Consider the following 26654-nt stretch of genomic DNA (forward strand, 5'->3'; position numbering starts at 1 on the left):
AAGAGTGTATGAATAAGAGTATATGAATAAGAGTATATGACCTGGTTCACCTGCCGATCTTCCACCTGGACTCTGACTGCCTTCCTCGACCTTCGCAGTGGATGGAAAGAGTGGATGACTAAGAGTGTATGAATAAGAGTGTATGAATAAGAGTATATGAATAAGAGTGGATGACTAAGAGTGTATGAATAAGAGTATATGAATAAGAGTGTATGAATAAGAGTGTATGAATAAGAGTGTATGAATAAGAGTATATGACTAAGAGTGTATGAATAAGAGTGTATGAATAAGAGTATATGAATAAGAGTGTATGAATAAGAGTGGATGAATAAGAGTGTATGAATAAGAGTATATGAATAAGAGTATATGAATAAGAGTGTATGAATAAGAGTGTATGAATAAGAGTGGATGACTAAGAGTGTATGAATAAGAGTGTATGAATAAGAGTATATGAATAAGAGTGGATGACTAAGAGTGTATGAATAAGAGTGTATGAATAAGAGTGTATGAATAAGAGTATGAATAAGAGTGCATGACTAAGAGTGTATGAATAAGAGTGTATGACTAAGAGTGTATGACTAAGAGTGTATGAATAAGAGTGTATGAATAAGAGTATATGAATAAGAGTGCATGACTAAGAGTGTATGAATAAGAGTGTATGAATAAGAGTGTATGACTAAGAGTGTATGACTAAGAGTGTATGAATAAGAGTGTATGAATAAGAGTGGATGACTAAGAGTGTATGAATAAGAATGTATGAATAAGAGTATATGAATAAGAGTGTATGAATAAGAGTGGATGACTAAGAGTATGAATAAGAGTATATGAATAAGAGTGGATGACTAAGAGTGGATGAATAAGAGTATATGAATAAGAGTGTATGAATAAGAGTATATGAATAAGAGTATATGAATAAGAGTGTATGAATAAGAGTGGATGAATAAGAGTGGATGAATAAGAGTATATGAATAAGAGTATATGAATAAGAGTGTATGAATAAGAGTGGATGACTAAGAGTGTATGAATAAGAGTATATGAATAAGAGTGGATGACTAAGAGTGTATGAATAAGAGTGTATGAATAAGAGTGGATGACTAAGAGTGTATGAACAAGAGTGTATGAATAAGAGTGGATGACTAAGAGTGGATGAATAAGAGTATATGAATACGATTATATGAATAAGAGTGTATGAATAAGAATGCATGAATACGAGTATATGAATAAGAGTGCATGACTAAGAGTGTATGAATAAGAGTGTATGACTAAGAGTGTATGAATAAGAGTGTATGAATAAGAGTATATGAATAAGAGTGCATGACTAAGAGTGTATGAATAAGAGTGTATGAATAAGAGTGTATGACTAAGAGTGTATGACTAAGAGTGTATGAATAAGAGTGTATGAATAAGAGTGGATGACTAAGAGTGTATGAATAAGAATGTATGAATAAGAGTATATGAATAAGAGTGTATGAATAAGAGTGGATGACTAAGAGTATGAATAAGAGTATATGAATAAGAGTGGATGACTAAGAGTGGATGAATAAGAGTATATGAATAAGAGTGTATGAATAAGAGTATATGAATAAGAGTGGATGACTAAGAGTGTATGAATAAGAGTATATGAATAAGAGTGTATGAATAAGAGTGGATGAATAAGAGTGGATGAATAAGAGTATATGAATAAGAGTATATGAATAAGAGTGTATGAATAAGAGTGGATGACTAAGAGTGTATGAATAAGAGTATATGAATAAGAGTGGATGACTAAGAGTGTATGAATAAGAGTGTATGAATAAGAGTGGATGACTAAGAGTGTATGAACAAGAGTGTATGAACAAGAGTGTATGAATAAGAGTGGATGACTAAGAGTGGATGAATAAGAGTATATGAATACGATTATATGAATAAGAGTGTATGAATAAGAATGCATGAATACGAGTATATGAATAAGAGTGCATGAATAAGAGTGTATGAATAAGAGTGGATGACTAAGAGTGTATGAATAAGATTTATTCATGTATTTTATTATATAAAAATGGGAGCCATTACCTCCCTGCTTGGCACTCAGCATCAAGGGTTGGAATTGGGGGTTGAATCACCAAAATGATTCCCGGGCGCGGCCACCGCTGCTGCTCACTGCTCCCCTCACCTCCCTGGGGGTGATCAAGGGTGATGGTTCAAATGCAGAGAATAATTTCGCCACACCTAGTGTGTGTGTGTGTGACAATCATTGGCACTTTAACTGAACTTTTAATGATGTTATTCATATTATTCAGATTGAAAAGCTTAAGGGGCCGCATGTGGCCCCCGGACGTTCATTTGCCCAGGTCTGTGCTAAGGTGATCTCTAGAAGTGGTCCACACTCCATGTCAGTAGGTGGCGGTATTGCACACCAGAAGGTTGCTTGCCAACCTGCTATAAAAACAAAAGAAGAAGAAGAAGATCCACACTTCCGGGTGGTGATGACGTCGCGTCGTGACGTCATATTTCAAAATGGCAGAGCCCGCGGAAAGACCCCCTGGAGTCGACTCCATTTCCCAAGAAAAGATGTCAACAGCGCGACTTGTAACAATTATAAGGCCGAGGAGGGTTATTTGAACACACACCATTCAATTATTATAAATGAAAGTCACGTTTTTTAACCGCTCCGGTCTCGTCCCAGCGGAAGTGACGCTAGCACGTCATCAGAATACAACAGGTTGCTAACTAACACGCCTCCTATCATGTCAGCGCTGTTATTTGTTCCAATGTCATTCATTCCTTCTCATTTAGATCAACACGACGAGAGAGACATTCTGCCGCTAGACAAAGGTCACCGAGCAGCGACGAAGTTTGCATTTTCGGTAGGTGAGTGTTCAATTGTCCTCCGAGAAAAGTTGCATGAAGTCATTCTATTACACAGGTGAAAGTCATACACACATAATATGCTGGAAAAGTCCATTCATGTCAGCAATTAACTTCAAATGTCAAACTCATTTGTGATGTTAAAGGGAAAACAATACTTAACTGTGCTTAAATGTATTTATATTATTCAAATGTGAATTATGCTGTATAATAGACTGTATTTATGTTATTGACATGTGAATAATGCTGTATAATCAGTGTTGGGACTAACGCGTTACAAAGTAACTAGTAGTCTAACGCGTTATTTTTTATATTCAGTAACTCAGTTACCGTTACTACATGATGCGTTGCTGCGTTATTTGATGTCATTTCTTATGTAGTATCGGCTAAAAACAGAAGATCTGAGTGTGTTTTATTGGAGAGTTGCAGTGTCGTCCTTCTGAATGATTCCCGGGCGCGGCGCCGCTGCTGCCCACTGCTCCCCAAGGGGATGGGTCAAATGCAGAGGACAAATTTCACCACGCCTAGTGTGTGTGTGTGACAATCATTGGTACTTTAACTTTAACTTAACTTAATTCTTCCTGTGTCACAACGGGGACAAGAGAAGAGGCGCTGTGTGTGTGAGTGTGTGTGTGTGTGTGGAGAGGGGTGGGGGGGGGGCGTGTCTGTGTTTACTTACAAGACATCATGGTGGAGCTGAAGCCGAGTTTCTTAACATGGAGATATTCTAGACTGACCATGTGTCTTCTTTTGCGGGGCTGTCCCGGGCGGAGTTTCTTAAATGCCTCAAATGTCCGGCAGGGTTGCGTATATTTTCAATGTACGTTCAGGGTTAAGATGGGGTTAAAAACAAAACTAGTTCGTGCAGCATTCATGAGGGAGGGACAGAGAGAGCGAGGGAGTGGATTGATTGATTGAGACTTTTATTAATAGATTGCACAGTACAGTACATATTCCGTACAATTGACCACTAAATGGTAACACCCGAATAAGTTTTTCAACTTGTTTAAATCGGGGTCCACATTAATCAATTTATTTCAAACTGTCATTGCTCAAAACATAATATTGAATCAAAATCAATGTTATTATGAATTATTGACCTATCCAAGGTTCCCATTACTTCACATCAAATATTCCACTTTGAAAAATATTTTTGGTGGAAGATTTTGCATATTTTGTGTGTTTGCCATTAAAAACATAGTTTTGTTTGACAAAAAAGGGCGGAAAACAAACAGACAAAAAAACAACATAACTAAAACATTTTGAAATGAGGGATAGATCTGAAGTTGATGTAGACTCCAGAGATTTAAGCGTTAAATATAAAATGTTTGTATGCCCTGGCACACCATTATCATCATTTCATGACCCAAGCAAAACACTTTTTACACTTTTATACTGAAATAAATACACCTACAACTTATTCAATAAAAACATAGAAAAAACTACCAGCAGCGGTAAAGTTTAGATCCATGAAGGAAAGAAGAAAGTGAATGAATGTTTATAACTGAATACATTTACATATGTATACAAATTTGTTTTCTTTCTTTATTATTTTTTTTTATGAATTAACGTTTATGACAACCTTTTTCCAAAACACAATATATAATGTGAGATATAACAGGATAATGCATACGTTTATCTTTTTTGTTGTCAAAACGCTTACCAAAAAGTGGGACCCCAAAAATTTACTGTAGGACCCCATTTTTATGACTTGATGGGGTCCCTGGGACCCCATTTTGAAAATTCCTAGCGCTGATCAACAGATTGTATTATTCTCCAGTGCAATAACAGTACTTAAATGAAGGCTTAAAGGGCATTAATGGTAGCTTTAAAAAAAGAAGAAGAAAAAAACAAGTAACTAAATAGTTACTTTTCACAATAACTCATTACTTTTTGGTGTAAGTAACTGAGTTAGTAACTGAGTTGCTTTTGAAATAAAGTAACTAGTAACTGTAACTAGTTACTGGTTTTCAGTAACTAACCCAACACTGTGTATAATAGACTGTATTTATGTTATTCACAAGTGAATAATGCTGTATAATAGACTGTATTTATATTATTCACATGTAAAAAATACCTTAGTGTTTATTTTTATTGTGAGCGAACTGTGGTGCTGAATTTCCCCGAGGGATCAATAAAGTACTTTCTATTCTATTCTATTCTAAAAACATCCAAATCCATTGCTATTCTTTATATAAAGTAAGACACATGCTGAATAAGAAATATCTGCACATGATTCCTTGAGTAATTCGATTACAAAATACATTCGAGGAATTGTTGCTGCCTCGAGGTGTCGTACATTTTTTTTTTTTACGGCATTTTGCCTGGTTCACTAAACAGTAGTCAAAGCTCACGTTTCGCACAGACTGTTTAGGTGTTGCACAGCGTGTTTACGTCACAGATCATCCCCCCCTTGCACTGCACGACACCGCTCTTTTAAGTACGCTCGAGTTTAGAAAACGTTTAAACGGCACCGTATGATAATCATCAAAAACGCACGAGAGACAAGAACTTTGTTTATGCGGTCACACCACACAGCACATAGGGCTGTGAGCGCACCTGTTTTTATTAGCACATACACATTTTTAGCTGTGCGTGTCAGCCTTCAATAATGAAAACAGGCGTTTAGGAAATAAGACGATTAGGCCAACCACAATAATTGAGGGCACATCTTAACGTGTATAATTAAACAAAATTATGATTTATTCGATTAATCGATCGGGATATTCGATAGAATACTCGATTACTAAAATATTCGATAGCTGCAGCTGTAGTTATATTATTCTTTTATTTTTCCATATCTAACATACTGTGTTGAACTTTGGGGAAATGTTTATAGAACAAACACAGGCTCAATAATTCAACTTGAAAAAAGGGTCATTAGAATAATACACAAGGCTGGCTACGATGAACCTACCAATCCATTATTCGTAAGTTCTAATGTAGAGGTGTCAAACTCGTTTTAGATCGGGGGCCACATGGACAAAAATCTACTCCCAAGTGGGCCGGACTGGTAAAATCAAGGCACGATAACTTAAAAATAAAGACAACTTCAGATTGTTTGTTTTTTTCTTTGTTAAAAATAGAGCAAGCACATTCTGAAAATGTACAAATCATAATGTTGTTAGTTTTTTTTTTACACTTACATGTTGCGGTTAATAGTATTCTACCTTTATTTGTCGATATGTATACTTTCTGGTTAAATGATGTGATAATGTTCATCAGTCAACTCATTGGTGTTCATTTTTAATCTATTAAGATCAAATAATAATATGTTATTTAAATGGAGGCTTCTCACATGATGAGATAACTTCTGGAAATGACTGGCTCATAAGGGTCAAAGGTATAAATGTGTGTGTCCAAGTTAAAGGAAAAGGCAGGCTGTCTTCTTCTAATGGATTTATTACAATCTTTACAAGCTGGGTAACATTTGCTGTGGTCTGGAACAACATGGCACACAAACAACTATCAGAAATGCAGCCAATATTATGTACAGATCATGTGTCATGAGACATGCAAATATAATTGAAATGCACAGAGGACATAAGTAAAGGAAATTAAATGAGCTGAAATATTCCTACAAACGAGTCATAATGATGCAATATGTACATACAGCTAGCTTAAATAGCATGTTAGCATTGATTAGCTTGCAGTCATGCTCTGACCAAATATGCCTGATTAGCACTCCAACAAGTCAATAACATCAACAAAGCTCACCTTTTGTGCATTCGCGCACAGCGTAGAACGTTTGGTGGACAAAATGAGACAAAGAAGAAGTGGCATAAAACACGTCTTTCTGTGGCAGCGTCGGAGAAAGTTGTACATGTAAACAAACAACAATGAGTTCAAGGATCGCTGAAATTAGTAGGACAAAACAGTGCTTGCTAAATACTCTCATCAGTGAAGCATGTTTAACATAAACAGTGGGACTTCTAACAATTAGGAAGGTTTGTGTCATGTTTGTTCTCCTACAGAAAATATATTCAAATAAAAATGTTCTTCATCTTTTTCCATTTTCACACATCTCTGAAAGAGGTCCAGGGAGCCACGAGGGCGGTGCTAAAGAGACGCGGGTTGCTGACCCCCGGCCTACACCCTGGACTGGCCGCCAGTTCATCACAGGACACATGAACAAGCCTTCGCCCTCAAATCAGAGAAGTATTCATTTACTCTAACATGATTTTTATTCAGTTCAATGCATTTATTGTCATTGTCATAGTGAATAACACACACACTGCATAGTAACCATGTATCAAAAATGCATTAGGTGGTGCAATCCTGACCCATGAAACGCGTAAACACAAAGGGTGCCACGAACGATGCACAAAATTCACAGTCTGGTATGGATCGGTACTTGAGCGGCGCCGTTCGATGCATTTTTTCAATACCCAAAAGAGGGAAATGTTCATGCCTTTTTTTTAACTTGTGGTTTATTGAAATTGTCGTTGTCCACGACAGAAAACGGTCGGCAAGGCGAGTTTATTTACAGAGCACAGTTCGTACTACAGGCAGGCCAGTCTAGTACCCGCACTCTTTTACTACGAAGCCACGCTGTTGTAACACGTGCAGAATGTGGCTCGGCGATATCTTACTGAAATAAGCAGGGGCGGCCATGAAAAAGACGTCGCTTGGATGGCAACTTTTGTTGCTCCAAAACCTGTATGTACCTTTCAGCATTAATGGTGCCTTCACAAACGTGTAAGTTACCCACTAATACACCCCCATATCATCAATCTTTATTGCAGACCTTAAGATCCATTTAAACATATAAAAACAGAATATAATACATTAAAAAACAAAACAATAAAAACATACATTAAAAACAAAACAAAACAAGTTTTCCATACAATTACAGACGCTGGGTTTTCAACTTTGCGCCTAGAATAATCCGGATGGTTCTTTTCCTCTTTGGACCGGAGGACACGACGTCCACAGTTTCCAAAAACAATTTGAAATGTGGACTTGTCAGACCACAGAACACTTTTCCAGTTTGCATCAGTACATCTTAGATGAGCTCGGGCCGAGCGAAGCCGGCGGCGTTTCTGGGTGTTGTTGATAAATGGCATTCGCTTTGCATTGTAGAGTTTTAACTTGCACTTACAGATGTAGCGACGAACTGTAGTTACTGACAGTGGTTTTCTGAAGTGTTCCTGAGTCCATGTGGTGATATCCTTTACACACTGATGTCGCTTTTTGATGCAGTACCAACACAAATACAACTTTGAAACTACGTGCTTTCTGAGATTACCGTAGTAACTAGTATATCATGCAAAAGCGCAGATTCCAACCAATCAGTCCATCTTAGATGAGCTCGGGCCGAGCGAAGCCAGCGGCGTTTCTGGGTGTTGTTGCATTTATCAACAACACCCAGAAACGCAGAGTTTTGAGGACGAAAATGAATTGATACCATTTTAGAAGAAGGCTGTAACATAGCAAAATGTGGCAAAAAATGAAGCGCTGTGAATACTTTCCGGATGCAGTGTACAGTATAAAGGGCAGATCAATAGAAGTGATAATTAGACGTTGCAGTTCATGGGTGGGATGTGAGAGAGGGTCACTGCCTGAGGATACAGACGAGCTGTTGGCAAGTTGTCCTGGCACGTATAGACCTGTTCCTTCTACCTGAGGGCCGCAGGTGAGGAGCAGGGTGTTGTTGGTCACGCAGGATGCTGTGCACTCGCCTCAGACAGCAGGTAGTGTAGACTGTGCCCATCTCTGGAAGACTTGATTTTTTTTCAGCTGTTTTAATCACCGATTAGAGAGTCTGCTGTCATGGCACACTTATAAAAGCTCACTCTTACACTAGGAAGCGGAGTCATTCATTGCGCTTTACCTGACACATGAAACGTGACAAATACGATCGCTGAGATGAAACGGATCAGGCCCGTGAACAGGTTCTATCCGGATGAATTTGCTAAGTATACAAATGAGCTGAAATTTTTCTATGAAAGAAACTGCTGTTTTAAATGTGTCCACTAGATGTGGCAATGGCAATTCTTTGTATCTTTGTAGATGATGCTACATACAGTATGTACAAAAAAAATAAAACACATGATGTTAGTGCAACAGTCGAAGAAAATTAGCAAACTACATAAATAACATCCTGTAATTTGATTTTGATATTATTTTTTTTATCTTGTTATATTGAAAATGAACACCAATGAGTTGACTGATGAACATTATCACGTCATTTATTCAGAAAGTATAAATAACGACAATTATTCATCCTCTGCTCAAAAGACCTAACCTCGATCCTGACCTCATGGTAAACTACCGACCGGTCTCCCACCTTCCGTTTATTTCCAAAATTCTCGAAAAAACTGTTGCACAGCAGCTAAATGAACACTTAGTGACTAACAATCTCTGTGAACCTTTTCAATCCGGTTTCAGGGCAAATCACTCTACGGAGACAGCCCTCGCAAAAATGACTAATGATCTATTGCTAACGATGGATTCTGATGCGTCATCTATGTTGCTGCTTCTTGATCTTAGCGCCGCTTTCGATACCGTCGATCATAATATTTTATTAGAGCGTATCAAAACACGTATTGGTATGTCAGACTTAGCCTTGTCTTGGTTTAACTCTTATCTTACTGACAGGATGCAGTGCGTCTCCCATAACAATGTGACCTCGGACTATGTCAAGGTAACGTGCGGAGTTCCCCAGGGTTCGGTTCTTGGCCCTGCACTCTTTAGTATTTACATGCTGCCGCTGGGTGACATCATACGCAAGTACGGTGTTAGCTTTCACTGTTATGCTGATGACACTCAACTCTACATGCCCCTAAAGCTGACCAACACGCCGGACTGTAGTCAGCTGGAGGCGTGTCTTAATGAAATTAAACAATGGATGTCCGCTAACTTTTTGCAACTCAACGCTAAGAAAACGGAAATGCTGATTATCGGTCCTGCTAGACACCAACATCTATTTAATAATACCACCTTAACATTTGACAACCAAACAATTAAACAAGGAGACTCGGTAAAGAATCTGGGTATTATCTTCGACCCAACTCTCTCGTTTGAGTCACACATTAAGAGTGTTACTAAAACGGCCTTCTTTCATCTCCGTAATATCGCTAAAATTCGTTCCATCTTGTCCACTAGCGACGCTGAGATCATTATTCATGCGTTCGTTACGTCTCGTCTCGATTACTGTAACGTATTATTTTCGGGCCTCCCTATGTCTAGCATTAAAAGATTACAGTTGGTACAAAATGCGGCTGCAAGGCTTTTGACAAAAACAAGAAAGTTTGATCATATTACGCCTATACTGGCTCACTTGCACTGGCTTCCTGTGCACTTAAGATGCGACTTTAAGGTTTTACTACTTACGTATAAAATATTACACGGTTTAGCTCCAGCCTATCTCGCCGATTGTATTGTACCATATGTCCCGACAAGAAATCTGCGTTCAAAGAACTCCGGCTTATTAGTGATTCCCAGAGCCAAAAAAAAGTCTGCGGGCTATAGAGCGTTTTCTATTCGGGCTCCAGTACTCTGGAATGCCCTCCCGGTAACAGTTAGAGATGCTACCTCAGTAGAAGCATTTAAGTCCCATCTTAAAACTCATTTGTATAATCTAGCCTTTAAATAGACCCCCCCTTTTTTAGACCAGTTGATCTGCCGTTTCTTTTCTTCTCTCCTCTTCTCCCCTGTCCCTTGCGAGGGGGAGTCGCATAGGTCCGGTGGCCATGGATGAAGTGCTGGCTGTCCAGAGCCGGGACCCCGGGTGGACCACTAGCCTGTGCATCGGTTGGGGACATCTCTGCGCTGCTGACCCGTCTCCGCTCGGGATGGTTTCCTGTTGGCCCCGCTGTGGACTGGACCCCCGCTGATGTGTTGGATCCACTGTGGACTGGACTTTCACAATGTTATGTCAGACCCACTCGACATCCGTTGCTTTCGGTCTCCCCTAGAGGGGGGGGGTTACCCACATATGCGGTCCTCTCCAAGGTTTCTCATAGTCATTCACCGACGTCCCACTGGGGTGAGTTTTTCCTTGCCCGTATGTGGGCTCTGTACCGAGGATGTCGTTGTGGCTTGTACAGCCCTTTGAGACACTTGTGATTTAGGGCTATATAAATAAACATTGATTGATTGATTGACAATTAAAGGTAGAACACTATTAACTGCAACATGTAAGTGTAAAAAAACAACATGATTTGTTTATTTTTGAGAAATTCTATTTTTAAACCAAGAAAACAATCTGAAGTTGTCTTTATTTTTAAGTTATCGTGCCGTGATTTTACCAGTCCGGCCCACTTGGGAGTAGATTTTTCTCAATGTGGCCCCCGATCTAAAATGAGTTTGACACCTCTGGCCTAGATAAATTGGTAAACATCCTCACAAATATTGATATAAAGCATTACCGTATTTTCCGGACCATAGGGCACACCGGAATATAAGGAGCACTGCCGATGAATGGTCTATTTTTGATCTTTTTTTCATATATAAGGCGCACCGGATTATAAGGCGCATTAAAGGAGTCATAATATATATATTTTTTTCTAAATGTAAAAGACTTCCTTGGGGTCTACATAACATGTAATGGTGGTTCTTTGCTCAAAATGTTGCATAGATGATGTTTTACACATCATCTTCAAGCCGCTTCCGGGTGCGCCGTTTTGTGGGCGGTCTTATTTACGTGGCTCACCTTCGGCAGCGTCTTCTCCCCGTCATCTTTGTTGTGAAGTGTCAAAAGATGGAGCTAACTGTTTTAATGACATTCAGACTTTACTTCAATCAATAACGGAGCAGCATCTCCTCATCCAGAAACAACAACACCAGAAATGTGTCCCGTGAAAAACCGTCCGACCAGAACTCTAATAACTAAAGTTCCTTGGGTGAATAATGGTAACTCACTACACCGGTATGTTTTAGGGCTTTCATGGCGAGTTTACTGACTGAAATAAGTAATAACTTTACACTGCTTTTTATTAGAAATGGCAACAGCAGAGGATGGATGTCCCATAACAAGAAGGTGGAGAAAAAGAAGAAGCTTATCGACTACGGTGTCGGCACGGACTACAAAGGCGGACCTGCACAAATTTTCAGGTACCAGAAGGTAAGAAAAGTTTCTTTTGCATAATATTGCGAAACAAAACACCAGAAAATATGTCTTACCTTATACACACACCATAATAATACTCCTATGTTGAAGCACAGTACAATCCATCAAGCGGTGCAGTTTCATAGCTGACCAAAGTCCTACTAAAACATTTTGATAGATTTTTGAGCGCCGTGTGTAATGTTCTATATTTTCAAGGGAGCATATACAATAAGGCTGCAGCTAACGATTATTTTTCTATCGATTAATCTATAGATTATTTTTTTCGATTAATCGGTTAATCTATAGATTATTTTTTCGATTAATCTATAGATTATTTTTTCCTTTTGCCGATTATTTTTTTATTCAAAATAAAGATGAAAAAATAAATGTAGGCCCGTTTTTTCAAAAGGCATGGCTTTTATTTACAAAAAAAAGAAGTATGGCCACTCAGTCAACATTGACAACAACATGACTAAATATTCTGTAACAATGTAAACATTTAAAACTTTTAACATTTAACAAAATTAAAAGTAGCTTATTTGCTTTTTAATGTGCAAATATAAAAGTCAACATCCAGTGCAAATCTTAATATTCTGCAATAGTATAAGCATTTCAAAAGTAAAAGTATTGCTTATTTTGCTTTAAAATGTGCAAAAATAAAGATAAACATCCAATACAAAAAAGTGCAAAACGAAATATTCTGTAACAACAGTGTAAACATTTCAACAAAAGTGAAAGTATTGCTTATTTGCTAAAATGTGCAAAAATAAAGATAAACATCCAATACAAAAAAGTGCCAATCTAAATATTCTGGAGCACTGTAAACATTAAGTATTGCTTTTAAAATGTGCAAAATAAACATCCAGTCCAACACAGTACACAATAACCAATTCTACTCATTCCAGTGAGTGACTAACAGTTGTAATGAAGAAAGGTTAGCATGTGTACATGTTTGGTTCTTTTCTTGTTTACAATATTCCCAGCAGCTGAAAATAGGCGCTCAGAAGGGGTCGATGTGGCTGGAACTGAGAGCTAATTAGCCTTCACCTCAAGCCAGGACTGCGAGCGAGCTGAGCTGCAGTTTAAGTTTCTAGAAGGTCAACGGGCTCATAGTGATGTTACTAGTAGTTGACTGGGAGGTGTTTATTATCATTTGGGGAGAGTCCGCTGCCTGATGCTCACCTGCTAAACACCTATCTGCTCCACGCTGAAGCGCTGACTACATGCGCTCTGAATACACACTGCTGATTGGCTGATAATGCTGCGTGTGTACCAATCAGATGGTTGTGTGGGTGGGACAATGCTGCGTGTGTACCAATCAGATGGTTGTGTGGGTGGGACAATGCTGCGTGCTGAGACAGAGGCAGACGGAGCAAAGCAGCTTGTTAAGACTTTAGCTTAGAAACTCGTTCGGTACACCGCCGTACCGAACCGAAAGCCCCGCACCGAAACGGTTCAATACAAAACACGTACCGTTACACCCCTAGCAGATACAAATGACACATTCATGTTTTTGTGTAATGATGACAACGTATGCTCGCGCGGACGATTGACTAGTTGATGGTTTTCTTTTCAAATGTTCGTTTATAGCCGTTGTGCTGCTATGATAGGCCATTTCCGCTCGACACAGTGTGCATACAACAACATTATTAGGCCGTTTATTGAAATACTCCCACACTATTGGCATGCTTTCCCCCCCTCGCTCGCACCGCTCGCATCGTCTTCTTTGATCGTCTGCTTTGCGCTTCGCCATGACGGTAGTGTGACGTCATTATGCGACGCGTCGACGCACAAAAACGGCGTCGACGTATTTACGTAACCGATGACGTCGACTACGTCGACGCGTCGTTTCAGCCTTAATATACAATGTTGGTGTTGTTTACTTGAGTCATATTGCGGTCTACACGAAATCAAATCAAATCAATAATGGAGCAGCATCTCCTCATCCGGAAACAACCACACCGGAAATGTGTCCCGTGAAAAACCGTTCAACCGGAACTCTCTAATAACTAAACTTCCTTGGGTGAATAATGTAAACTCACTACACCGGTATGTTTTAGCGCTTTCATGGCAAGTTTACTGACAGATATAAGTGAGAACTTGACACTACTTTATATTAGAAATGGCAACAGCGGAGGATGAATGTCACATAACAAGAAGATAGAGAAAAAGAAGAAGCTTATTAACTACAAAGGCGGACACACAATTTTTCAGGACTCATGCAGATCCCAAATACAGATCAGCAGGTACCAGAAGTTAAGAAAAGTTGCATAATATTGCGAAACAAAACGCCAGATAATGTCTTACCTTATACACACACCATAATAATAGTGGTATGTTTAATGCGCCGACAATCCTTCAAGCGGTGCGGCTTCATAGCTGACCAAAGTCGTGCTAAAACATTTTGATAGATTTTTGAGCGCCGTGTCTAATGTTCTATATTTTCAACGGAACATTTAAAATGTTGCTGTTGTTTACTTAAAACCCATCATAGTGCAGGCTACATGTATCTCTTATGTTTGACTGCCATCTACTGCTCACACTTATAATTACACCATGTACCAAATAAAATAGCCTCGAGGTGGGTAAGCTCAACCAAACTTGTTCATTACATTAGGCGCAACTGTGTAAGGCGCACTGAGAAATAAAAAAGGATTTTAAATGCGCCTTATAGTCCGGAAATTACGGTAAACGCATTGGCCAAAAAGTGCATTGTGTGTCCTCGCCGCGATCTATTTTACATTGTTGAAATGTCGGCAAAGCAAATGTGAGTATGTGAAGAACGAACCTGGAGTGAAACAGCGCACAATTCAACGTCAAGTTCGGTCTCGATACCTTTCATCTTTACCATGGAAAAAAGGACGTACGCCAGGTTTTTGTGCATAAGCACAACATAACACGAGGCCCCTGCTGAATTGGGATCTGGTCACCCTTAGATATAGAGCAGTGGGAAAAGTGGAAGTGTGCCTGCTAACTCTCACATGCTGTGTGATTTGATAATAACATAAAAAAAGTCCACAATCCAATTTCACAGTGTGATGTTCAGTCAAAGGTCGTGCACTTTGGATCCTATTAAAAGTTCAAATGGACCGAGAGCACCCTCGCATAATGTAGGTGCACGGTGGTGATGATGGCGGTGGCAAATTAATATGTACAGTACAGTACATTATTACCTTTTTAACACTAAATTACAAAAAAAAAATGTTTTGCTAAAATGTCGTGAGGGGGTACCCTTACAAAAAATTCCAAAAAACGGACTTGCTTCAGCAGCACAATTCTGGTGCTGTAGTTTTAGGAGATGTCTAAAAAAGGTCATCAGGAGTCCCGACAAATCCCGAAATTGGCAGAAAATGCTTTTTCTGGGAAACCTTTTTTTCGCAAATTTTTTTTCCAAAAAACGGACTTGCTTCAGCAGCACAATTCTGGTGCTGTAGTTGTAGGAGATGTCTCAAAACGTCATCAGGAGTCCTGACTAAACCCGTAAATGTAAGAAAATGTATATTTTACGAAAAAAAAAATTTTTGTTGCTAAAATGTCGTAAAAAAAATTCAAAAAAACCGACTTGCTTCAGCAGCACAATTCTGGTGCTGTAGTTGTAGGAGATGTCTCAAAACGTCATCAGGAGTCCCGATTAAACCTGTAAATGTAAGGAAATACATATTTTACGAAAAAAAATATTTTTTTCCTAAAATGTCATAAAAAACATTCAAAAAAACCGACTTGCTTCAGCAGCACAATTCTGGTGCTGTAGTTGTAGGAGATGTCTCAAAACGTCATCAGGAGTCCCGACTAAACCCGTAAATGTAAGAAAATAAAAGAAAATGCATATTTTACGAAAAACATTTTTTGCTAAAATGTCGTAAGGGGGGACCCTGTCGTAAAAATTCCAAAAAACGGACTTTCTTCAGCAGCACAATTCTGGTGCTGTAGTTGTAGGAGATGTCTCAAAACGTCATCAGGAGTCCCGACTAAACCCGTAAATGTAAGAAAATGTAAGAAAATGCATTTTTTAAGAAAAACATTTTTTGCTAAAATGTCGTAAGGGGGGACCCTGTCGTAAAAATGCCAAAAAACGGACTTGCTTCAGCAGTACAATTCTGGTGCTGTAGTTGTAGGAGATGTCTCAAAACGTCATCAGGAGTCCCTACAAAACCTAAAAATGGCATAAAATGCTTTTTTTGGGAAAACTTTTTTTTTTACAAAATTTTTTTCCAAAAAACGGACTTTCTTCAGCAGCACAATTCTGGTGCTGTAGTTGTAGGAGATGTCTCAAGACGTCATCAGGAGTCCCTACAAAACTTAAAAATGGCATAAAATACTTTTTTTGGGAAAACTTTTTTTTTACAAAAATTTTTTCCAAAAAACGGACTTGCTTCAGCAGCACAATTCTGGTGCTGTAGTTGTAGGAGATGTCTCAAAACGTCATCAGGAGTCCCGACTAAACCCGAAAATGGAAGAAATTAGAAGAAAATGCATATTTTACGGAAAAAAAATATTTAGCAAAATGTCGTAAAAAAATTCAAAAAAACGGACTTGCTTCAGCAGCACAATTCTGGTGCTGTAGTTGTAGGAGATGTCTCAAAACGTCATCAGGAGTCCCGACTAAACCCGTAAATGTAAGAAAATGTAAGAAAATGCATTTTTTAAGAAAAACATTTTTTGCTAAAATGTCGTAAGGGGGGACCCTGTCGTAAAAATGCCAAAAAACGGTATTGCTTCAGCAGTACAATTCTGGTGCTGTAGTTGTAGGAGATGTCTCAAAACGTCATCAGGAGTCCCTACAAAACCTAAAAATGGCATAAAATGCTTTTTTTGGGAAAACTTTTTTTTTTACAAAAAAAAATTCCAAAAAACGGACTTTCTTCAGCAGCACAATTCTGGTGCTGTAGTTGTAGGAGATGTCTCAAGACGTCATCAGGAGTCCCTACAAAACCTAAAAATGGCATAAAATACTTTTTTTGGGAAAACTTTTTTTTTACAAAATTTTTTTCCAAAAAACGGACTTGCTTCAGCAGCACAATTCTGGTGCTGTAGTTGTAGGAGATGTCTCAAAACGTCATCAGGAGTCCCGACTAAACCCGAAAATGGAAGAAATTAGAAGAAAATGCATATTTTACGGAAAAAAAATATTTTGCAAAATGTCGTAAAAAAATTCAAAAAAACGGACTTGCTTCAGCAGCACAATTCTGGTGCTGTAGTTGTAGGAGATGTCTCAAAACGTCATCAGGAGTCCCGACTAAACCCGTAAATGTAAGAAAATTTAAGAAAATGCATTTTTTACGAAAAACATTTTTTGCTAAAATGTCGTAAGGGGGACCCTGTCGTAAAAATGCCAAAAAACTGACTTGCTTCAGCAGCACAATTCTGGTGCTGTAGTTGTAGGAGATGTCTTAAAACGTCATCAGGAGTCCCTACAAAACCTAAAAATGGCATAAAATGCTTTTTTTGGGAAACTTTTTTTTTACAAAAAAAAATTCAAAAAACAGAACTGCTTCAGCAGCACAATTCTGGTGCTGTAGTTGTAGGAGATGTCTCAAAACGTCATCAGGAGTCCCGACTAAACCCGTAAATGTAAGAAAATGTAAGAAAATGCATTTTTTAAGAAAAATTTTTTTTGCTAAAATGTCGTAAGGGGGCACCCTGTCGTAAAAATGCCAAAAAACTGACTTGCTTCAGCAGTACAATTCTGGTGCTGTAGTTGTAGGAGATGTCTCAAAACGTCATCAGGAGTCCCTACAAAACCTAAAAATGGCATAAAATGCTTTTTTTGGGAAAACTTTTTTTTTACAAAAAAAAATTCAAAAAACAGACTTGCTTCAGCAGCACAATTCTGGTGCTGTAGTTGTAGGAGATGTCTCAAAACGTCATCAGGAGTCCCGACTAAACCCGAAAATGTAAGAAAATGTAAGAAAATGCATTTTTTACGCAAAACATTTTTTGCTAAAATGTCGTAAGGGGGGACCCTGTCGTAAAAATTCCAAAAAACGGACTTGCTTCAGCAGCACAATTCTGGTGCTGTAGTTGTAGGAGATGTCTCAAAACGTCATCAGGAGTCCCTACAAAACCTAAAAATGGCATGAAATGCTTTTTTTTGGAAAACTTTTTTTCACAAAAAAAAATTAAAAAAACAGACTTGCTTCAGCAGCACAATTCTGGTGCTGTAGTTGTAGGAGATGTCTCAAAACGTCATCAGGAGTCCCGACTAAACCCGTAAATGTAAGAAAATGCATTTTTTACGCAAAACATTTTTTGCTAAAATGTCGTAAGGGGGGACCCTGTCGTAAAAATTCCAAAAAACGGACTTGCTTCAGCAGCACAATTCTGGTGCTGTAGTTGTAGGAGATGTCTCAAAACGTCATCAGGAGTCCCTACAAAACCTAAAAATGGCATGAAATGCTTTTTTTTGGAAAACTTTTTATTTACAAAAAAAAAATTTAAAAAACGGTCTTGTTTCAGCAGCACAATTCTGGTGCTGTAGTTGTAGGATATGTCTCAAAACGTCATCAGGAGTCCTGACTAAACCCGTAAATGTAAGAAAATGTAAGAAAATGCATTTTTTACGCAAAACATTTTTTGCTAAAATGTCGTAAAAATTCCAAAAACGGACTTGCTTCAGCAGCACAATTCTGGTACTGTAGTTGTAGGAGATGTCTCAAAATGTCATCAGGAGTCCCTACAAAACCTAAAAATGGCATGAAATGCTTTTTTTTGGAAAACATTTTATTTACAAAAAATTTTTTTAAAAACGGTCTTGTTTCAGCAGCACAATTCTGGTGCTGTAGTTGTAGGAGATGTCTCAAAACGTCATCAGGAGTCCCTACAAAACCTAAAAATGGCATGAAATGCTTTTTTTTGGAAAACTTTTTTTCACAAAAATTTTTTCAAAAAACAGACTTGCTTCAGCAGCACAATTCTGGTGCTGTAGTTGTAGGAGATGTCTCAAAACGTCATCAGGAGTCCCGACTAAACCCGAAAATGTAAGAAAATGTAAGAAAATGCATTTTTTACGCAAAACATTTTTTGCTAAAATGTCGTAAAAATTCCAAAAAACGGACTTGCTTCAGCAGCACAATTCTGGTACTGTAGTTGTAGGAGATGTCTCAAAATGTCATCAGGAGTCCCTACAAAACCTAAAAATGGCATGAAATGCTTTTTTTTGGAAAACATTTTATTTACAAAAATTTTTTTAAAAACGGTCTTGTTTCAGCAGCACAATTCTGGTGCTGTAGTTGTAGGAGATGTCTCAAAACGTCATCAGGAGTCCCTACAAAACCTAAAAATGGCATGAAATGCTTTTTTTTTGGAAAACTTGTTTTCACAAAAAAAAATTCAAAAAACAGACTTGCTTCAGCAGCACAATTCTGGTGCTGTAGTTGTAGGAGATGTCTCAAAACGTCATCAGGAGTCCCGACTAAACCCGTAAATGTAAGAAAATGTAAGAAAATGCATATTTTACGCAAAACATTTTTTGCTAAAATGTCGTAAGGGGGACCCTGTCGTAAAAATTCCAAAAAACGGACTTGCTTCAGCAGCACAATTCTGGTGCTGTAGTTGTAGGAGATGTCTCAAAACGTCATCAGGAGTCCCTACAAAACCAAAAAATGGCATGAAATGCTTTTTTTTGGAAAACTTTTTATTTACAAAAAAAAATTTAAAAAACGGTCTTGTTTCAGCAGCACTATTCTGGTGCTGTAGTTGTAGGAGATGTCTCAAAACGTCATCAGGAGTCCCGACTAAACCCGTAAATGTAAGAAAATGTAAGAAAATGCATTTTTTACGCAAAACATTTTTTGCTAAAATGTCGTAAGGGGGGACCCTGCCGTAAAAATTCCAAAAAACGGACTTGCTTCAGCAGCACAATTCTGGTGCTGTAGTTGTAGGAGATGTCTCAAAACGTCATCAAGAGTCCCTACAAAACTTAAAAATGGCATGAAATGCTTTTTTTTTGGAAAACTTTTTTTCACAAAAAAAAATTCAAAAACAGACTTGCTTCAGCAGCACAATTCTGGTGCTGTAGTTGTAGGAGATGTCTCAAAACGTCATCAGGAGTCCCGACTAAACCCGTAAATGTAAGAAAATGTGAGAAAATGCATTTTTTACGCAAAACATTTTTTGCTAAAATGTCGTAAGGGGGGACCCTGTCGTAAAAATTCCAAAAAACGGACTTGCTTCAGCAGCACAATTCTGGTGCTGTAGTTGTAGGAGATGTCTCAAAACGTCATCAGGAGTCCCGACTAAACCCGTAAATGTAAGAAAATGTAAGAAAATGCATTTTTTACGCAAAACATTTTTTGCTAAAATGTCGTAAGGGGGGACCCTGCCGTAAAAATTCCAAAAAACGGACTTGCTTCAGCAGCACAATTCTGGTGCTGTAGTTGTAGGAGATGTCTCAAAACGTCATCAAGAGTCCCTACAAAACTTAAAAATGGCATGAAATGCTTTTTTTTTGGAAAACTTTTTTTCACAAAAAAAAATTCAAAAAACAGACTTGCTTCAGCAGCACAATTCTGGTGCTGTAGTTGTAGGAGATGTCTCAAAACGTCATCAGGAGTCCCGACTAAACCCGTAAATGTAAGAAAATGTGAGAAAATGCATTTTTTACGCAAAACATTTTTTGCTAAAATGTCGTAAGGGGGGACCCTGTCGTAAAAATTCCAAAAAACGGACTTGCTTCAGCAGCACAATTCTGGTGCTGTAGTTGTAGGAGATGTCTCAAAACGTCATCAGGAGTCCCGACTAAACCCGTAAATGTAAGAAAATGTAAGAAAATGCATTTTTTACGCAAAACATTTTTTGCTAAAATGTCGTAAGGGGGGACCCTGTCGTAAAAATTCAAAAAAACGGACTTGCTTCAGCAGCACAATTCTGGTGCTGTAGTTGTAGGAGATGTCTCAAAACGTCATCAAGAGTCCCTACAAAACCTAAAAATGGCATGAAATGCTTTTTTTTGGAAAACTTTTTTTCACAAAAAAAAATTAAAAAAACAGACTTGCTTCAGCAGCACAATTCTGGTGCTGTAGTTGTAGGAGATGTCTCAAAACGTCATCAGGAGTCCCGACTAAACCCGTAAATGTAAGAAAATGCATTTTTTACGCAAAACATTTTTTGCTAAAATGTCGTAAGGGGGGACCCTGTCGTAAAAATTCCAAAAAACGGACTTGCTTCAGCAGCACAATTCTGGTGCTCTAGTTGTAGGAGATGTCTCAAAACGTCATCAGGAGTCCCTACAAAACCTAAAAATGGCATGAAATGCTTTTTTTTGGAAAACTTTTTTTCACAAAAAAAAATTCAAAAAAACAGACTTGCTTCAGCAGCACAATTCTGGTGCTGTAGTTATAGGAGATGTCTCAAAACGTCATCAGGAGTCCAGACTAAACCCGTAAATGTAAGAAAATGTAAAAAAAATGCATATTTTACGAAAAAAAATTTTTGCTAAAATGTCGTAAGGGGGGACCCTGTCGTAAAAATTCCAAAAAACGGACTTGCTTCAGCAGCACAATTCTGGTGCTGTAGTTGTAGGAGATGTCTCAAAACGTCATCAGGAGTCCCTACAAAACCTAAAAATGGCATGAAATGCTTTTTTTTGGAAAACTTTTTATTTACAAAAATTTTTTTTAAAAACGGTCTTGTTTCAGCAGCACAATTCTGGTGCTGTAGTTGTAGGAGATGTCTCAAAACGTCATCAGGAGTCCCGACTAAACCCGTAAATGTAAGAAAGTTTAAGAAAATGCATTTTTTACGCAAAACATTTTTTGCTAAAATGTCGTAAGGGGGGACCCTGTCGTAAAAATTCCAAAAAAACGGACTTGCTTCAGCAGCACAATTCTGGTGCTGTAGTTGTAGGAGATGTCTCAAAACGTCATCAGGAGTCCCGACTAAACCCGTAAATGTAAGAAAATGCATTTTTTACGCAAAACATTTTTTGCTAAAATGTCGTAAGGGGGGACCCTGTCGTAAAAATTCCAAAAAACGGACTTGCTTCAGCAGCACAATTCTGGTGCTGTAGTTGTAGGAGATGTCTCAAAACGTCATCAGGAGTCCCTACAAAACCTAAAAATGGCATGAAATGCTTTTTTTTGGAAAACTTTTTTTCACAAAAAAAAATTCAAAAAAACAGACTTGCTTCAGCAGCACAATTCTGGTGCTGTAGTTGTAGGAGATGTCTCAAAACGTCATCAGGAGTCCCGACTAAACCCGTAAATGTAAGAAAATGTAAAAAAAATGCATATTTTACGAAAAACATTTTTTGCTAAAATGTCGTAAGGGTGTCGTAATAATTCCAAAAAACGGACTTGCTTCAGCAGCACAATTCTGGTGCTGTAGTTGTAGGAGATGTCTCAAAACGTCATCAGGAGTCCCTACAAAACCTAAAAATGGCATGAAATGCTTTTTTTTGGAAAACTTTTTTTCACAAAAAAAATTTCAAAAAACAGACTTGCTTCAGCAGCACAATTCTGGTGCTGTAGTTGTAGGAGATGTCTCAAAACGTCATCAGGAGTCCCGACTAAACCCGTAAATGTAAGAAAGTGTAAGAAAATGCATTTTTTACGCAAAACATTTTTTGCTAAAATGTCGTAAGGGGGGACCCTGTCGTAAAAATGCCAAAAAACGGACTTGCTTCAGCAGCACAATTCTGGTGCTGTAGTTGTAGGAGATGTCTCAAAACGTCATCAGGAGTCCCTACAAAACCTAAAAATGGCATGAAATGCTTTTTTTTGGAAAACTTTTTTTCACAAAAAAAAATTCAAAAAACAGACTTGCTTCAGCAGCACAATTCTGGTGCTGTAGTTGTAGGAGATGTCTCAAAACGTCATCAGGAGTCCCGACTAAACCCGTAAATGTAAGAAAGTGTAAGAAAATGCATTTTTTACGAAAAACATTTTTTGCTAAAATGTCGTAAGGGGGGACCCTGTCGTAAAAATTCCAAAAAACGGACTTGCTTCAGCAGCACAATTCTGGTGCTGTAGTTGTAGGAGATGTCTCAAAACGTCATCAGGAGTCCCGACTAAACCCGTAAATGTAAGAAAATGTGAGAAAATGCATTTTTTACGCAAAACATTTTTTGCTAAAATGTCGTAAGGGGGGACCCTGTCGTAAAAATTCCAAAAAACGGACTTGCTTCAGCAGCACAATTCTGGTGCTGTAGTTGTAGGAGATGTCTCAAAACGTCATCAGGAGTCCCGACTAAACTCGTAAATGTAAGAAAATGTAAAAAAATGCATATTTTACGAAAAAAAATTTTTGCTAAAATGTCGTAAGGGGGGACCCTGTCGTAAAAATTCCAAAAAACGGACTTGCTTCAGCAGCACAATTCTGGTGCTGTAGTTGTAGGAGATGTCTCAAAACGTCATCAGGAGTCCCTACAAAACCTAAAAATGGCATGAAATGCTTTTTTTTGGAAAACTTTTTTTCACAAAAAAAATTTCAAAAAACAGACTTGCTTCAGCAGCACAATTCTGGTGCTGTAGTTGTAGGAGATGTCTCAAAACGTCATCAGGAGTCCCGACTAAACCCGTAAATGTAAGAAAGTGTAAGAAAATGCATTTTTTACGCAAAACATTTTTTGCTAAAATGTCGTAAGGGGGGACCCTGTCGTAAAAATGCCAAAAAACGGACTTGCTTCAGCAGCACAATTCTGGTGCTGTAGTTGTAGGAGATGTCTCAAAACGTCATCAGGAGTCCCTACAAAACCTAAAAATGGCATGAAATGCTTTTTTTTGGAAAACTTTTTTTCACAAAAAATTTTTCAAAAAACAGACTTGCTTCAGCAGCACAATTCTGGTGCTGTAGTTGTAGGAGATGTCTCAAAACGTCATCAGGAGTCCCGACTAAACCCGTAAATGTAAGAAAGTGTAAGAAAATGCATTTTTTACGCAAAACATTTTTTGCTAAAATGTCGTAAGGGGGGACCCTGTCGTAAAAATGCCAAAAAACGGACTTGCTTCAGCAGCACAATTCTGGTGCTGTAGTTGTAGGAGATGTCTCAAAACGTCATCAGGAGTCCCTACAAAACCTAAAAATGGCATGAAATGCTTTTTTTTGGAAAAATTTTTTCACAAAAAAAAATTCAAAAAACAGACTTGCTTCAGCAGCACAATTCTGGTGCTGTAGTTGTAGGAGATGTCTCAAAACGTCATCAGGAGTCCCGACTAAACCCGTAAATGTAAGAAAGTGTAAGAAAATGCATTTTTTACGAAAAACATTTTTTGCTAAAATGTCGTAAGGGGGGACCCTGTCGTAAAAATTCCAAAAAACGGACTTGCTTCAGCAGCACAATTCTGGTGCTGTAGTTGTAGGAGATGTCTCAAAACGTCATCAGGAGTCCCGACTAAACCCGTAAATGTAAGAAAATGTGAGAAAATGCATTTTTTACGCAAAACATTTTTTGCTAAAATGTCGTAAGGGGGGACCCTGTCGTAAAAATTCCAAAAAACGGACTTGCTTCAGCAGCACAATTCTGGTGCTGTAGTTGTAGGAGATGTCTCAAAACGTCATCAGGAGTCCCGACTAAACTCGTAAATGTAAGAAAATGTAAAAAAATGCATATTTTACGAAAAAAAATTTTTGCTAAAATGTCGTAAGGGGGGACCCTGCCGTAAAAATTCCAAAAAACGGACTTGCTTCAGCAGCACAATTCTGGTGCTGTAGTTGTAGGAGATGTCTCAAAACGTCATCAAGAGTCCCTACAAAACTTAAAAATGGCATGAAATGCTTTTTTTTTGGAAAACTTTTTTTCACAAAAAAAAATTCAAAAAACAGACTTGCTTCAGCAGCACAATTCTGGTGCTGTAGTTGTAGGAGATGTCTCAAAACGTCATCAGGAGTCCCGACTAAACCCGTAAATGTAAGAAAATGTGAGAAAATGCATTTTTTACGCAAAACATTTTTTGCTAAAATGTCGTAAGGGGGGACCCTGTCGTAAAAATTCCAAAAAACGGACTTGCTTCAGCAGCACAATTCTGGTGCTGTAGTTGTAGGAGATGTCTCAAAACGTCATCAGGAGTCCCGACTAAACCCGTAAATGTAAGAAAATGTAAGAAAATGCATTTTTTACGCAAAACATTTTTTGCTAAAATGTCGTAAGGGGGGACCCTGCCGTAAAAATTCCAAAAAACGGACTTGCTTCAGCAGCACAATTCTGGTGCTGTAGTTGTAGGAGATGTCTCAAAACGTCATCAAGAGTCCCTACAAAACTTAAAAATGGCATGAAATGCTTTTTTTTTGGAAAACTTTTTTTCACAAAAAAAAATTCAAAAAACAGACTTGCTTCAGCAGCACAATTCTGGTGCTGTAGTTGTAGGAGATGTCTCAAAACGTCATCAGGAGTCCCGACTAAACCCGTAAATGTAAGAAAATGTGAGAAAATGCATTTTTTACGCAAAACATTTTTTGCTAAAATGTCGTAAGGGGGGACCCTGTCGTAAAAATTCCAAAAAACGGACTTGCTTCAGCAGCACAATTCTGGTGCTGTAGTTGTAGGAGATGTCTCAAAACGTCATCAGGAGTCCCGACTAAACCCGTAAATGTAAGAAAATGTAAGAAAATGCATTTTTTACGCAAAACATTTTTTGCTAAAATGTCGTAAGGGGGGACCCTGTCGTAAAAATTCAAAAAAACGGACTTGCTTCAGCAGCACAATTCTGGTGCTGTAGTTGTAGGAGATGTCTCAAAACGTCATCAAGAGTCCCTACAAAACCTAAAAATGGCATGAAATGCTTTTTTTTGGAAAACTTTTTTTCACAAAAAAAAATTAAAAAAACAGACTTGCTTCAGCGGCACAATTCTGGTGCTGTAGTTGTAGGAGATGTCTCAAAACGTCATCAGGAGTCCCGACTAAACCCGTAAATGTAAGAAAATGCATTTTTTACGCAAAACATTTTTTGCTAAAATGTCGTAAGGGGGGACCCTGTCGTAAAAATTCCAAAAAACGGACTTGCTTCAGCAGCACAATTCTGGTGCTCTAGTTGTAGGAGATGTCTCAAAACGTCATCAGGAGTCCCTACAAAACCTAAAAATGGCATGAAATGCTTTTTTTTGGAAAACTTTTTTTCACAAAAAAAAATTCAAAAAAACAGACTTGCTTCAGCAGCACAATTCTGGTGCTGTAGTTATAGGAGATGTCTCAAAACGTCATCAGGAGTCCAGACTAAACCCGTAAATGTAAGAAAATGTAAAAAAAATGCATATTTTACGAAAAAAATTTTTTGCTAAAATGTCGTAAGGGGGGACCCTGTCGTAAAAATTCCAAAAAACGGACTTGCTTCAGCAGCACAATTCTGGTGCTGTAGTTGTAGGAGATGTCTCAAAACGTCATCAGGAGTCCCTACAAAACCTAAAAATGGCATGAAATGCTTTTTTTTGGAAAACTTTTTATTTACAAAAATTTTTTTTAAAAACGGTCTTGTTTCAGCAGCACAATTCTGGTGCTGTAGTTGTAGGAGATGTCTCAAAACGTCATCAGGAGTCCCGACTAAACCCGTAAATGTAAGAAAGTTTAAGAAAATGCATTTTTTACGCAAAACATTTTTTGCTAAAATGTCGTAAGGGGGGACCCTGTCGTAAAAATTCCAAAAAAACGGACTTGCTTCAGCAGCACAATTCTGGTGCTGTAGTTGTAGGAGATGTCTCAAAACGTCATCAGGAGTCCCGACTAAACCCGTAAATGTAAGAAAATGCATTTTTTACGCAAAACATTTTTTGCTAAAATGTCGTAAGGGGGGACCCTGTCGTAAAAATTCCAAAAAACGGACTTGCTTCA

General features: G+C 38.1%; 1 protein-coding gene across 18 annotated transcripts in view; it reads left to right on the plus strand.

Annotated features, from left to right (window-relative positions):
• Nucleotides 1-2394: 2394 nt before the first annotated feature.
• LOC133645320 (uncharacterized) overlaps nt 2395-26654 on the plus strand; it is a 391642-nt gene continuing 367382 nt past the window's right edge. For 10 of the 18 annotated variants that reach the window (XR_009824988.1, XR_009824991.1, XR_009824990.1 and 7 more), the window contains exon 1: nt 10845-11911. Coding sequence is in view for 7 of the 18 variants with exons in the window: in XM_062040204.1 (XP_061896188.1) it covers nt 10543-10834; nt 11620-11716; nt 11788-11911 (513 nt within the window). In the remaining 11 variants the exon portion in view is untranslated. The other 8 variants (XM_062040206.1, XM_062040207.1, XM_062040205.1 and 5 more) reach the window with 5 other exon arrangements.

Source organism: Entelurus aequoreus, unplaced genomic scaffold (genome assembly GCF_033978785.1).
Source record: "Entelurus aequoreus isolate RoL-2023_Sb unplaced genomic scaffold, RoL_Eaeq_v1.1 HiC_scaffold_39, whole genome shotgun sequence".
Taxonomy (NCBI): Eukaryota; Metazoa; Chordata; class Actinopteri; order Syngnathiformes; family Syngnathidae; genus Entelurus; species Entelurus aequoreus.